Source organism: Montipora foliosa, chromosome 12 (genome assembly GCF_036669935.1).
Source record: "Montipora foliosa isolate CH-2021 chromosome 12, ASM3666993v2, whole genome shotgun sequence".
Lineage (NCBI taxonomy): Eukaryota > Metazoa > Cnidaria > Anthozoa > Scleractinia > Acroporidae > Montipora > Montipora foliosa.
In genome coordinates this window covers 2,199,405-2,214,137 of record NC_090880.1, presented here as the reverse complement: position 1 = coordinate 2,214,137, position 14,733 = coordinate 2,199,405, and the positions used below count along the sequence as shown (strand labels likewise).

The following is a 14,733-nucleotide window of genomic DNA, read 5'->3' as shown; positions in this document are numbered from 1 at the left end:
TTCAGGTTTCTCTATGCAGTTGCTAAAACTGCATCATACTGCAAGGATCTTGCTTCACTTGATTTAGAATTATTTTTGACATTTCCTAACTGTCCGTCTGTCCTGAGGGTTGCAAATTACTGTCTATGTAAACAAACCTTGACCTTACTTTGCGCATAGATTTCTCAATTTAGTATCATCCTTGTCAACTTAATTAACACAAAAAGATGAGTCAAAAGTTAATTTTGCTTTTTAATGTTAGTTCTAGATTCCAACTTTGAGTGTCACGTTTTGAATTAAAAAAAAATTCTTGTATTACATCTAATACATGCTGTTGGCCAAGAAAGTAACTTGTGATACAATCAAAACACTTGCAGTCCATTCTCCACCACTACAGCAGAAAGCAAAGCCAAAATAATTAATACTGGGATCATTGGAATTTGCTTTTATGGTACCTTCCCAAACTGGGCACTGGCTCCACAGTTATTTGCTGTCATGGAGTTATGTTGCACTTGACTGTCGGAGTCTGTTGTCAATTGCGGCTGCTCTACCTACTTTGGCACTCACTTGAAAACCAGTAACTCCCACTTTCTTTCTCTTCAACGCATGAATAATTGTTAAAATCATTAATTTTATTAAATATTGAGTGAATCATTTGGCTCTGAATTGAAATCAACACCATGTTCGATGACTGTGGGATCAATCCGTATGCATGACCTACTTGATCAATAAACTATGGAGAAAACATCTCACCTTGGGATTGGACACACTCGCTCTTCACTCAACGTTTTTTTTTAAACTTTAAATACGAGACTTGAAAACCAGTAAAGCCCATTGTAAACATTTTACTGAAAAGAACTGAAATACCGGAGGCCGTTCAATTTTTTGATACAAAGCGGCCTCGTCTCTACTTCTGAAATGAAATTCCAAGCAACGGTGCAGTTTTTTCCTTGCTTGTCAATCACTGTGGTAACACCAAAATGTTTCAATATATCTGATGTCATCCCACTTTGTCCCTCGCTCTTCTCTGCTTTTATTGACCCATGTCATTGCTTGATGTCATTCACAGCAGTGAAATGATACCACAATAGTACTGGAACTTATGAATGGGCATATGAAAGGTGAATTAATCTTCTCTTGAAGTCACAAACTAAATGAGTAGTAACACACATGACAAAGGCTTACCAGGCCAGCAGGAGACATCTTGAATGCTGGGTCATGTCTCATAACGGCTGTACCCCAGCTTCAGAACACCACTTAGGACTTCACTTTCATAACTTCCATATTTTTGGTTTAGTGCGTGGTTGACTATCAGATAATTAAAAAAAACATCTACAGTGTTATGCTGTCTTCATGTGTGACTAACAAGATAATATTATTATCATTAAGGTAAAGTCAAGCTTACAGGCCTAGGGGCCCATCAGGCGGGAAGCTTATTCCATTCCCGGTTGCCATGGCTGAAGCGGGACTAGGAGTATTTTCTACTCCTCCCTGGATGGGATGTGCTAGTCCATTTGCAGGGTTCCGCCCCCAGCATTTTTGCTGGTACCCATTTATACAACTGTGTTGACAGAGAGGCCAAGACCACAACACAATGTACCAAGCCAGGTCCCGAACCCGACACATTCGCTCCGAAGTCTGAGCACATTAACCATGAGGCCACCGTTACTAATTGGCAAATTGTATTGATTTAACATGAATAATCCAATTTTGTGAAGGGTCATTGTTGACAGAGTAAAATTCGACCCCTTTCCCCCCCCTCTTTTTTAAAAACCCTCCAAACAAACCCAACCTGCTTCTAATGTAACTGGCAAGCAATTTGGCCCAATGAATTCCACAGGTCGACATCATGGCCCTATAATGGGCGAAAATTTAACATGTTAAAAATGTACAACATATTCAAATACAATTGACACTACAAACAATCTTTATTTCCAGGAGGGATACACAAAAAACCAACACCTAACATAATACCACGAGCTGGGATGGAGTGGGATACATGTAACTGGAGATGGTGATTTTGACGAGAAAGCGAAAACTGGAAGAAAAACCCTAGATTTCCAGTTGACTTGGCACTTTGTACATCACAAGAATCAGGTGGATCATAAAAGATACAGCACACAGTATCAACAAGAACCGGTTATTCAAACGCTGCCATTGACAGTGCTCGATAGGACAACACCTCAGTGATACACGACGTTAAACCACTATTTGTTGTTTTGTCCACATAAATTAAACAATCACATTGAATGACAATAGTTACAGTATCAGTACTGTTTTCAGTAATGTAATCGTCCAAAAAATATTAATAAGATAATGTAAATAAAGTTGGATCCAGTTTGCTGCTTATTCTTGCTTTTTCAAACCTAAAGGAGAAGTTCACTCCAAAATGCCAATCCTTTTTTAATTGATTAATAGAAAGTTCATGAGGAGAACAGCTTTTAAACAAAAATTTCAATCTTGAAATAGCTTTATAACCTTGTGAAATCCTTGTGAAAAATACCCACACGCAGGCCCGCCATGTTGGATTATATGTGACGTCATTGAGCTCAACCAGAAGTTTTGCGGGAAGCTTGAACACACAAAGCTGTCAAGATTCCTCTTCGTATCCCAGTCATGCCTTTTTGTCAGCAACATAAATTGCTCAACTAGGTCAGACAGACGAAACACCGTTCATGTTGTTTCACATTCCGAGAGAAAAGTGGGATCAGCTGAGGCTCATTGACGTCACATAGAATCCAAGATGGGAGCCTGCATGTGTGTAATTTTAGGATTTTACAAACTTAGAAAGCTATTTCAAGATTGAAATTTTGCTTAAAGGCTGTTCTCCTCCTGAAATTTCTATTAATCATAAAAAAAGGTTTGTCATTGTGGAGTGAACTTCTCCTTTAAAAACTGTTTTCCTCACAGATGATCACCAAAATTAATTCTAGGGACCCCCCAAAAATGCTTTGAACCCCAATTTGGCCAGGCATGTAGGTCACAGGACCCAGATTTAACAATCCTAGTGCCATCCCTACATGTGTAAATACACCCATCGTGCTAACATGATAATTACCAGGAGCTGTCTTGGAAAGAGGCTTAAAGCACTTTATTAAATGCAGACAGGTTAATAATAAAGTACAGGCCACTGGTCACAAGTCACTCATTAAAAACCTCTACTCTTGATAAACTTGCTAATTAGACCTAAAATGATTTTAGGCCTAAAGTTAGCCAATTTGAAAATTTTGGGTTGCTTTTAATTAGTGTACAAAAACTTCCAATGACCTGTAATGAGTGATCTGTGAAATGTGACCTTGGTTTTAAAACTGCCATAAATTTAGCAATGCAGGACTCACTACTGTAGTTCTAACTGATGGGAAAAAAAACTGATCACAATTAAAAATAATTATCTTTTTAAACTGTGGTCAACCTTTCTATCACAGTAATCTCCACCTTTTGGCCACCTTCTGATGTTGGTAGACCATCAACAAGTCTGCACAGAATGGAGAAGTACTCTCTGGCACCAGACTCCTGTCGCCTTCCATGAGAACTTTCTTTTGATTGAAGTGATTGCGCTAAAGGAAGAGAATCTAAAAGGGCATCCATAAGCTGTATAAGGCAGGAGTTTTCTTTGATCAGGCTAAGGCTGTATAGTCCACGACACGCCTCAAATCGAATGGTGGGCTGAAAAATGAAAAACACTGAAACTTTCTACATGTAATTACCCTAACATCCATCCAGAAATTAGATGCATGCCAAATTTTGACATCCAACATGAAGTGTCCCTTTTAAGTGCCCCTGTGACCAAAAATCAATTCTTACTTTCTTTGAATTTCAAATCTATGTTAACTAAACACTAAGGCCACTAAAGGTTTAAGCCTTGATTTAAAAAAGGACACTTGTTTATTTTAACAGGAATTTTCCTATGTTTGTCCCCCCATTACCAACTTTAAGATCTTGAGAGAGCGGGATCGAAAAGACAAACTACTGAAGGAGATGCAATGTTTTTGAGTTACCTCTTTTGCCAAGAGCACCAGCTGTTGTAGCCACGGTTTGAAATTGCTTTGCTGCAAAAGCAAACTTCTTACAGTACCATCGGTGAAGGCGGCAGATACCAGCAGGGATACTGCATGATGTACAACTAAAGAACATATATATATTCATATACTCATTATCTCACTTTCATTGATTACAAGTCTTACCGTCCTCTCTCCCTATGGGAGTGGCCAATCATTTATTATGAATGATGTATTTAAGAAATAGAAAACATGTACCATGTTTCTATCGAGTTATAGGAACATGAGTGAAAGTTTAGGAGAACGAGAAATGCTGTGGGAACATGAGCTTTTTTGAGTTCTCACAAACTCTCACAGAAACACCGAGTACATGTTTTCTATTTCAGAAAACAACCCAATGAGAAAAAGGAAAACAGCTTGTTAACTCTAATTATCAAAATGTAAATTATCTTTGCTCGTGCCATCACTACGTCAACAGCTCATGCTAGTTCTGTGTCTCCATCGAGTTATAGAAACACGATTTTTAACCAATCAGCGCGCATATTTTCTAAGGACTGTTTTCTAATGTACTATATTGAGAGCCTGCTGCAGAATAAGATCCGATATAATTCATAACTATTCTTCATAAAACTCACCCTCTCCTCCACTAATTCTACTTTGACCTCCTCGAATCGGCAATGTTGCTTCATATGAGATGTGAAGAAGTTTCTCCAGCAGCAAGTTTACGTTTACAGTAGACATCAGATTGGAAGATAAGCATTTGATGCAAATCACTTCCTCTTTATCAGTACTTTTGTATCTAACACGAAATTTCCCATCCTTCCTTTGAAGCTGCAGTTTCTTTGTGTCACTTTCTGATGGTGCAAAAACTTCATCATCTTCATCATTGCTGCGTTTCATTGTCCCAAATTCACAAATAAGTTTCAAAAGATGTGCCAGACATTCCTGATGCCACTGTGAATTCCCTTTCACTTCCAAACAACCAGACATTAGTAGTTCATACAAGTGCCTCAGACCTCCCAACTCAATGAATTGATATCCCCAAGGGAAACCTTGACCTTGCAAAACTACTATGTTCTTCTCGTCCTCATTTTCAGACACATCAGAATCACTACTAAGCCTAGAATAGGTTGGTGACAAAGGTGTTTGTGCTTCCTTTGAAGAGTTGTGTATCAAGTCAATTACTTGGAGAGAATATAACAATTTGTGTGGAAAGTTTGGATCCAATAATGATTGCCAATTGTTGTTTTCATCCATTTTATTTTCATTGCTTGTCCTTTGATCCACTTCCCCATTGTTGCTCGAGTCTTCGCATTGAGAGTCAGAACCTTGGCCAACATATCTCAGCTTGTTCAAAACAGACTGGTTTGTTGGTAAAAGAAACAGCAGCTCCCAAGCTATGCCACAAAGAAATTCAATCCGGCTTTCCATTAAAGGAAGCAAGGGAGGTTTCTCCTCTGACTCCATTTGTCTTGACGTTTCCACGTCTTCCTCAACAGCAGTACTATTCACAGACCTTTCAGAAAACTTGCAAGAATTTCCTAAACTCTTTTCAGCTGTGCTGGATGTTTTGTCCACAAAATGATCTAAGGCTTCCAAGAAGGCAAACAATTGTCCAAAATATTGCTCCTGTAGAAGAATTATCATCGGAGTGGAGTCCCAGTTGGGTGATGGAAGAGAAGAAGAAGGAACGTATCCAGAGTCATGGTGCCGCTCCCTCCTCACAGCTCCAACAGACACAAACACCAGCTATAGAAAAAAAAAACGTAAAATTAATGATATCAAGCTCCAATAGGAGGCTCCATAAATACACTTTCCTTCAAAACAGGCCATTTCCAAGTTCATGTAGACCTGCCTCCTCTTTGAAGTGAGAAGTTTCATTCATATTAAAAGTAGAACTAACTACCATCATAAAAACTTCCCACTTAGACTCGCTGCGAAGAGGAGGCAGAAATGGAAATGGTCTATTGGCATGGTTCTTATTTTAAGGAAATATCAAATACAGTATCTACCACTGCAGCATTCTCTTGCTAAGACTACAATCTTGGACAAAAAGGGTTGAGAATATTAAAAACAGGGGTTCCTTTACCCACAGCACCCTCAATATTGCACCCTAGCAGCCATCCCCCCCCCCCCCCCCCCCTCCTGATCAATGGCTGATAATCCCAGGTTCGACATGCTTTGTTTCGTGTAGCAACAATGATCGGAGAAAGCTTGTTTTTCATACTTGTGATCATAGTCCGAAATAAGAATTTTCTCGACAATTTTGTCCAAGCTTGTAGTTACATCCTCACTTGTATTGTAATTGCACATTTTGTGTGGCTCCAGGCCTCTGACAATAGCAAAGGATTAAACGACCCACTGAAATAGATGCATGCTTACTTAATAGGCATTTTACTGATAACAAAAAATGCTGCATGAACTGTGCCCAAAAATTGGGAAGTTTAAGCACTTTTTAGCCATGGACTTTTCTTGATACTATAATAATAACATTATTATTTTCATGTTGCTAAGTATCTTTCACTATACAGAAGATTGAGTTAATTTTTTTACAGTGATATACTAAGTGTATTGTGTATCTGAAGAAATTTTTGGTTAAGTTCTTTCAACTAAAAATTAATTCCTACCGGGTACATGAAATGAAGCGCTTTTCTCTGCAATATGGCAAAAATGGCCTAATTAATTTTTAAGAACAATGTTTGGCAATAATAATTATTATCTGGCAACATGTTTAACTCTGCCAAATTACAGGGGTATGTTGCTTATGCATAGGACCATGTCACAAATTAAATTATTTTTGTTCTTGTTTATACCTGCAAGTCTTTGAAACCAACTTCAGCCAGACTTTTCTCATCCAAGTCTGGGGTCAGTTCATGGCCTTGGGATAGGAGTCTGAAGGGGGGATGTAGCTGAGGAGAGAAAGGCGAAAGAGGTGTGTGCTGCGATGCACTATCTCCCGTAAACTGTGGTTTCTTCTCAAGTTCTTCCTGTTTGCACCAAAAGGTCACTTCTGCACGGAGGTCTGCAACTAGATCTGAAGAATTCATCTCAAAGGTTCCCTGCATGATAGTAATGACATATTTTTTAATTTTTTGGGCACAAAAGCATAAGGTGATCTAGGCACATTACCATAAATAATATTTATTTAACCCTTTGACAGCCACCTGCAACAGAGACTGCCACTCCAGGATCGGGCTACACAGTCATACAAGATCGTGCCCAAATCCCCAGTGCTAACCATCGCCTCTTCAAGACGAAGAGGCTAATACTACTACTAACCCTTTGAAACCCAAACCAGCCTAAACTGGCCAGACTGTCTAATGCCAGACAATTTTACTCATAAATGGGGAACCCCTGGGAGTCAATGCGTTAATCACTAATGTCCCCATTAACCCTTTGACACCCAAACTGGCCTAAACCGGCCAGACTTAGTATTTTACTCTGTGAACACCAGACAATTTTAGTCATCAATGGGGAACCCCTGGGAGTCAATGGGTTAATCACTAATGTCCCCATTAACCCTTTGAGACCCAAACTGGCCTAAACCGGCCAGACTTAGTATTTTACTCTGTCTAACACCAGACAATTTTACTTGTCAATGGGGAACCCCTGAGGGTCAAAGCGTTAATCACTAATGTCCCCATTAACCCTTTGACAACCAAACTGGCCTAAACCGGCCAGACTTAGTATTTTACTCTGTAAACACCAGACAATTTTACTTGTCAATGGGGAACCCCTGGGAGTCAATGCGTTAATCACTAATGTCCCCATTAACCCTTTGACACCCAAACTGGCCTAAACCGGCCAGACTTAGTATTTTACTCTGTAAACACCAGACAATTTTAGTCATCAATGGGGAACCCCTGGGAGTCAATGGGTTAATCACTAATGTCCCCATTAACCCTTTGACACCCAAACTGGCCTAAACCGGCCAGACTTAGTATTTTACTCTGTCTAACACCAGACAATTTTACTTGTCAATGGGGAACCCCTGGGAGTCAATGGGTTAAGCCTTATTGAAAACAAAGTCATAATAATAATTATTATTATTATATTATCTATATTTAAATGACAATTGTTGTTACAATATTACATTCAGTTTAATAAAACTAAAATCTAAAATGTTTTTAAAGTTTTAGGCTAAATCCTTTCTTTAAAAGGTGCAATTTTAGGTGGTACTTAAATCCATTAATACAGCACATCAGTCATCTGTCGACTTTTGACAGAAAAAGAGTTCCAAAGCTTTGGAATCATAGAACACAGGTAACCATCCATGCAAACTTACAGTGCGACGCACCTTACCGTGGCCACCTAACAAAGTTTTTTAAAACTTACGCACCAATCAGGGTGTGCGAATTTGATTGACAGTCACCCCTCCTTGCAAAGTTTGCATGGTTGTAACTTGAACACCGTTTCATGGGTTGTTGAGTTGATGTACTTATGTACACGTTGTTGTCAAAATTTAATGTGAAAGTTTGTTGGGTGGCCACAGTTAAGGCGTGTCACATTGTAAAATAAAAAATGGCAAAGACCAAAGGAGTATTTCTGGGCAAAACCAAAAAAGAGAGGAATACATGCAGTATAATCACTACATGCAGTATAATCACTACATTTACCTTGTCTGTAAGACCAGCAGGCTGGCATATCACCCTTATAGGATAGTGTTTCTCAGTCGGCCTCTGAGCTATCTGCTGATGGCATGTGATTCCTCGACCTTCTAACCACCAAAGCCGTAAATGAAATGCAAATCTGCCAATCAGACAAAACAGACATAACATCATTCTGGGTACATGGGGTCAGAGTGAAAAGGAAACTCCAAAGAACAGCGGAAAATACTTTATTCTAGTGTACCAACCTTCTTTTAAAACTCTCAATATGACTTTTAAGAAGTAGTAGTCCCCTCTCCATTATCTGGAGGTTTTGTTCCTGACACAAACAAGAAATTCACTTGTTACAGAGGCAAAGTACTGTATAACAATACTAGAATCAGTGCTTCCCCATAGAAACGCATTATGTACAACCACTGGGCTGGCCTGCCTCATGTAATACGGACCAGAACTTCACCTTGACAAACCAAGCCAGCCAGCCCTGCTCAAGTAATTGACCCCTCAATAGTTGTAATGAAAATCATTGGAGAGTGACTGGAGGGCAAAGCATCTGTTACCCTCACAAATCTTTCTGAAGTCAAGCATCTGCAACAACTCATTTTTTAAATGATACGAGACTGTAATTTTGCCTGACAGCATATCCTCAGCAACTTCATTCATTTCTGGAAAAATTGTTAGTTAAAACTAGCTAAATGATTGTGTGTTTATGAAAAAAGGATATCACTTGACACATTCTTGCAATTTTTGGCTATTTGCAAACGTGATGGAATGATCAGTCAGAGTGCCGCATTATTAACAAGGAAAGGAAGATAACATGTTGGGAAAAAGTATACTATGTACCAGTAACAAGTGATTGAAACTCGAAGCAAAAAGCAAAGGGGGTGTTGTTTGTGCTGTTCAGAGTTACGCTGCAATGACTGCCTCTGTGTTCAGCACCACAGAAAGTTTTGCCAAAAATAAACTTGTTTACAGTTGTCGCTAAGGTACCTGGCCTATGAGTGACCCTGTTTTGATACAAACCTGTGTGCTTTTGTAATGTTCATAATGGACTTATTAGCCTTACAAAAACAAATTTACATGATAAAAGCAGTGGGGGTGGTATCAATACAAGGTCAACGGCAGCCCCGCAGCCATTCATAGGCTAGATCGCTAAGCAAACAACTGTAAAATGGCCTAATATGGAGTTGTGAGGTACCACAGGAAATTCAAGTGCTCATCAATAATTGGAAACAAAGCTGTTTTCCTTGAACAGGTTTTTTTTGTTTGATTGAATAATAATATTGTTTAAAGAAGTCATACATTCATCAAAAACTGCTTATTGACGAAAATCAATAATTATTAGTAAACCCAAATAATACCATGCTGAGATGCTTTGAGGCTGTTGCAATGATCGTCATGCATCTGCCAATAAATTCATCCTCGAACTTAAGACCTCCACCATTAGCTGATTTCAAGAAAAGAAAAGACAATGATGAGAACAGAGAAAACTACATCAAAAGGTTTTGTGATGAAATACAATCCAGTTTGGGGTAACTGTGTATTTTCTTGGCCAAAGAGTAAAATTCTTTTTAATTAGTACTTGTTACATGTAGTATGAAATAATTTGGGACAATGTTACATTATTAATTTTTAATAGGAAATCACAGCAGGCCCCAACTAAGTGGACTCATAGCTCAGTTGGTACATTACATATTTACAGCATTGCACCAGCATCACAGAGGCCACGGGATCAAATTCCATTGAAGCCACCAGAGGTTTTTAGGTGTCTATAACAGACGATAGGGAGCTTACAAAACGACGACGCCGACGACGCTACCAAACAATAGGTTTGGTGAGCAAAAACAATGGCTCTGCAAGTGCGTTTTACATTTTGGTACATTTCTTTGCCATCATCTCCTAAATGACGACATGAAATGACCAAATTCAAGGTTCTGTGGAGGACGTTGGCACATGACGATGAATTTTCAGTTCTTTCTGTACGCTTCCAACCCACTCATACCAGTTTAATTCCTCAACAGTTACTACACATTTTTAACCCAAAACGACATGAAATAGTTTCGTAGTGATATGAATAACGCGAACTCGTATTTTTAAATGAAGTCCTCGTAGCCGTCGTCGTCCTCGTTTCGTAAGCTCCCTAGTGAGTGTCTGTGTGTGTCACTTCTCCCCCTTGTCTATACCTGCACTTCAAATTATATACATTTACTTCAATATTACTCTTCATTAAGCTAAAAGACAGAATACTGTAAATACCCACAGATAAGCCGCACCTTTTTTCCAAAAATTGTTCCTAGAAATCGGAGGCATGGCTTATCTGAGGGATCATTTGAAAAAAGTATCATGAATTTCATTCTCAGGCTGCTTCCGGTGTCCAGTTTTCCATCGTGCCTGGTTACTAAGCTACAAATGATCCATTCACATTCTTATTGTAATTCTAAAATCTGTGGAAAAACTGTGTTGAATGAAGAAATTCCCATCAACAAGTACCAGAATCATACTTCAAAGTTGGTAGAAACGATGTTTATTGTATTAAAGTGCTAAAATTGTGGGTAAGACTTTGAAGTATTTCCTGTTTCAATGGCCCCATTTTCACGAGCGCTTTTTCAGGTCGCTTAGCGAGTGACAACCGAAAATTCCATGAAAACAGTTGCTTTCCCAACTTAAAATTAAGTGAGTCAGCAAATTTCAATGGAACCCTGATTAAATTTAAGCCACCAAACTAGGTAACTTAAGGACGGTGCCTACTAATTAAAGATATTTTTGCCCCGGTATGTGATTATGCAGGAAATGTAGATCTTAGCAAGAAAATTGGGGGTAACCACGCATGTTTCAAAGATAATTCATGAATAATATTAATTAATTTGTAAAAAGCTTAATTATCTCTCAAAAATGCATGGTTACCCCCAATTTTCTTTTTGGATACGAAGAGTACTTACTAAGATCTACTTTTTCAGGATAGTTTTAAACTGCGCAAAAATATCCCTGTATTAGTAAGCATCACCGATGGGAAATCCGAGTATCTCGAGATGCGCAGATCGTATGCAATAACAATAGTAGGCATCGTCCTTAAGCGAGTTGGCAATTACTTTCAGCCAATGAGGAGTCGTTTGCTGTTATTCAAATCAGAAATACAACAGGCATGCTATTTTTAGTATCTTTATTATTGTATTGGCACATGCTCTCTCCTCGTTTAATCTTACCCATGAAAACACTCATCACTCCCTTAATGAAGGCTGCAAACAAACCACTTTCAGGAACGTTAAGTGAGACAACGGCTGTTGTGAAAACATGGTTAATGCTTATAGGGAGTTAACGTTCGATGAACAGCGGACCAACAAGAATTCTAAAGACTCTAGTTTGGATTTCTTTTGATTTCTTTCAAAAAACTCTGTTTTCCAAAATTTTAGTTGCTAAATTCAGGGTGATGTGGCTTATCTGCGGGTGTTTACAGTACATTTAAGCCCAAAAGCATGAAATAATGATACCATCTTACTGTGAAACGCTGTGCCACATGCCAAGGTTGGCAAATCAAGGAAAGAAATAAAGCAAAGTGCATTTTACTCTGGACAATCTTATCCATGTGTAATTAAGTACACCCCCTCCCCCGGGTATTACCATTGATATAAAGGGAGTTGAGATATGAAATTGCTGCCCAGCTGACTTCCGTGGACCTGGCCTGCACAGCAATATTCCATAACTGATCAATTCCATATAGCTAGAGAAAGAAACAATGCTTTGTTACTGAATGTTCCTCAATGGTTAAAGAGGCTGTGTCATGCAAAATGCTGTAATTTCATGACACCCAAATTGCCCCAAAAGTAGAATGAAACATTGCAACAACCACTTTAAACTGTTAAACAACATAAAAGAAATACAGCAAAAGGAAAGAGATACATGGATAAGGACAAATGGACAAGATTGAAACCGATTGCATTTCAGTAATCTTGAAAAAAGGTCGGGCCCACGTTTTTCAAGTTTATGGCAAATTGGCTGGATAAAACTTGGTTTTGCTCAAAATCATCTTGTCTTTATGTAACAATAATTTCATCAGTAAAGGAATTGCCTTTACCATTTTCGACTTTTAAACTCGTGCTTAACTAAACATTTCCCCGAAACACTCTAAACTAATGTGACATAGCCCCTTTAAGCAACACTGGATTTTAAACCGAAATACGTGAAGTACAATACACACAAATGACATTGTATGTAAAGACACACTTGTGGATAAGCCACAATGCTTTCAAGGGTGACTTTTTGGGGCCAATTTTTAGGTCATAAAAAGTCGAGTTACATGTATACATGAGTAAATACAGTAATCATTTTAATTTACTTGTATTTGCCATTGATTCATGTGGACGGGGCCTTTGATACATGAATGTATGTGTGATCTTTACAGGAGTTTGAAAGTAACTCCCAGAATATATATCACTAGACTAAGTTAATTTTCAGCGGAGGAGCCTCTGTCATAAATAATCAATCAGCTGATCGACTTTTATCAGAAACCCATGAGGGTTGAAACGTGTAACGCGCGTTCACAGCTTCCGAATATTCAGTGCGAACTGATTGGTTGAATGTTTCAGTGCTAAGTACCATATTTGGAAACCCCTCGCTCTTGTTGTTCCAAATATGGTACTTAGCAAATTGAATATTCGGAAGCTTGTTTCCCAGCACACAAGAGGCCGTTACATGTTTCAACCCTTATGGGTTTCTGCTTTTATTGATAGTATGTCATGCCAATGATATACAATGTAGAGGATATTACATGTACGTGTACATGGCCGCACAGAGATATGAGTGAAATATTTTTCAACATGAGAAGAGAAATTTCATATCACTTAGCAGTCCTGTAATTTTTTTTTATCCTATAAACAATGAAATACCAAACCATTTTAGTTTAATATTTTTTGTAATCGCAATGTATAATGTAGAACAACAGCATAACTTGTTCTGCAACCATAGCAACGGTGATTTTTTCATGTGTGAAGATAACATGTGATATTCATGTGTGAAGATATCACATTCTCCCAAGTCTAGAAAGCTCACGAGGTATTTCACTGGTGTTTATATCAAAAACTACAATAATTTTTTTCGTTCAAACCTTTGAAGACTCTCGTGGTTTAATATCAGAGTGTTTGAACATCTTGTAAAGTTGCTGGAGAAGGTGCAGACCAGTCATGGAAAACTTTTCTGGTGGCAAAGAAGGAAGCTGTAACAGAAGAGAAATACAAAAATAAGTACTATTAACAACTGCATCACATTGTGCACTGATAAACAAGAGGAAAAGGAAGGGAGGATGGTGCAATACTAAACTCTCCAGAAAAGTGCTTGTTGATAACACTACAAAAAATATTATGTGCCCTACATGAGGTGCTTCCTTTGTAATTCCATCAGCCAATGGCTCATTCTTTGTCGTTCCTGAAGATTCCTTTCGGGACTGAACTACAGCCAACTGAACATACATTGATTGATGATCATGCATTGTTTACTTTCTCTAGCTCAAATTGCAGTCAGCTTTGTCACCTCTTTACATACCAACAACGCATCTTCAAAGGTGCGAAAATGAATAACAAAGGCCAAATGAGTTGAAAAGAAACTAGTTTACAAACGTTCATTCTCAATGTGTTGACAATGCGTTTGATGGTTTGCTCATCTTTGAGCCGTACTGTATAAACCGTAGGCCCTGTCTAATAAGTCCATCGGGATGTGAACCCATTGACCCCCGGAAGTGAGTGAACATTTTACTCTTTTAACGCCATACAATTTTACTCGTAAACTGGGGGTGTCCTAGGGCCGCTGAGGGGTCAGTAGCTTAATTCTTTGGCGCCCAATTAAACCGGCCTAAACCGGCCAGACGATTTTACTCGTCAATGGGGAATCCCTGGAAGTTAATGGGTTAATCACTCACTCAAATTAATGTTTGAGAAGAGTAGGGGATCAGCTGTATCGCTGCCAATACACTAAATAACAAACAAACAAACAAACTACTTCACATCTCGAGGACAACATTTACTAATTATAATGCTTGCACATACATGTATTAATACAAAAGCTAAAACTACATTTACCTGCATTAATTATATTTTTTGCTTTCATTTTGCGAAAATTGGGAAATTTTGTGAAAATTTATCTGTTTATAGTTGAAACAGTTC

At 38.5% G+C, this 14,733-nt stretch overlaps 1 protein-coding gene across 2 annotated transcripts in view; it reads right to left on the bottom strand.

The window, feature by feature from the left end:
* Window positions 1–14,733, bottom strand: part of LOC137979214 (ubiquitin carboxyl-terminal hydrolase 34-like) — a 113,819-nt gene that overhangs the window by 62,724 nt on the left and 36,362 nt on the right. For both annotated transcript variants that reach the window (XM_068826418.1, XM_068826417.1), the window contains exons 18-26: window positions 13,683–13,790; window positions 12,200–12,299; window positions 9,943–10,028; window positions 8,833–8,903; window positions 8,594–8,726; window positions 6,791–7,036; window positions 4,613–5,726; window positions 3,978–4,102; window positions 3,415–3,645 (exon numbers count right to left, since the gene is read on the bottom strand). In XM_068826418.1, coding sequence (XP_068682519.1) covers window positions 3,415–3,645; window positions 3,978–4,102; window positions 4,613–5,726; window positions 6,791–7,036; window positions 8,594–8,726; window positions 8,833–8,903; window positions 9,943–10,028; window positions 12,200–12,299; window positions 13,683–13,790 — 2,214 coding nt within the window. The remainder of the gene's footprint in view (window positions 1–3,414; window positions 3,646–3,977; window positions 4,103–4,612; window positions 5,727–6,790; window positions 7,037–8,593; window positions 8,727–8,832; window positions 8,904–9,942; window positions 10,029–12,199; window positions 12,300–13,682; window positions 13,791–14,733) is intronic.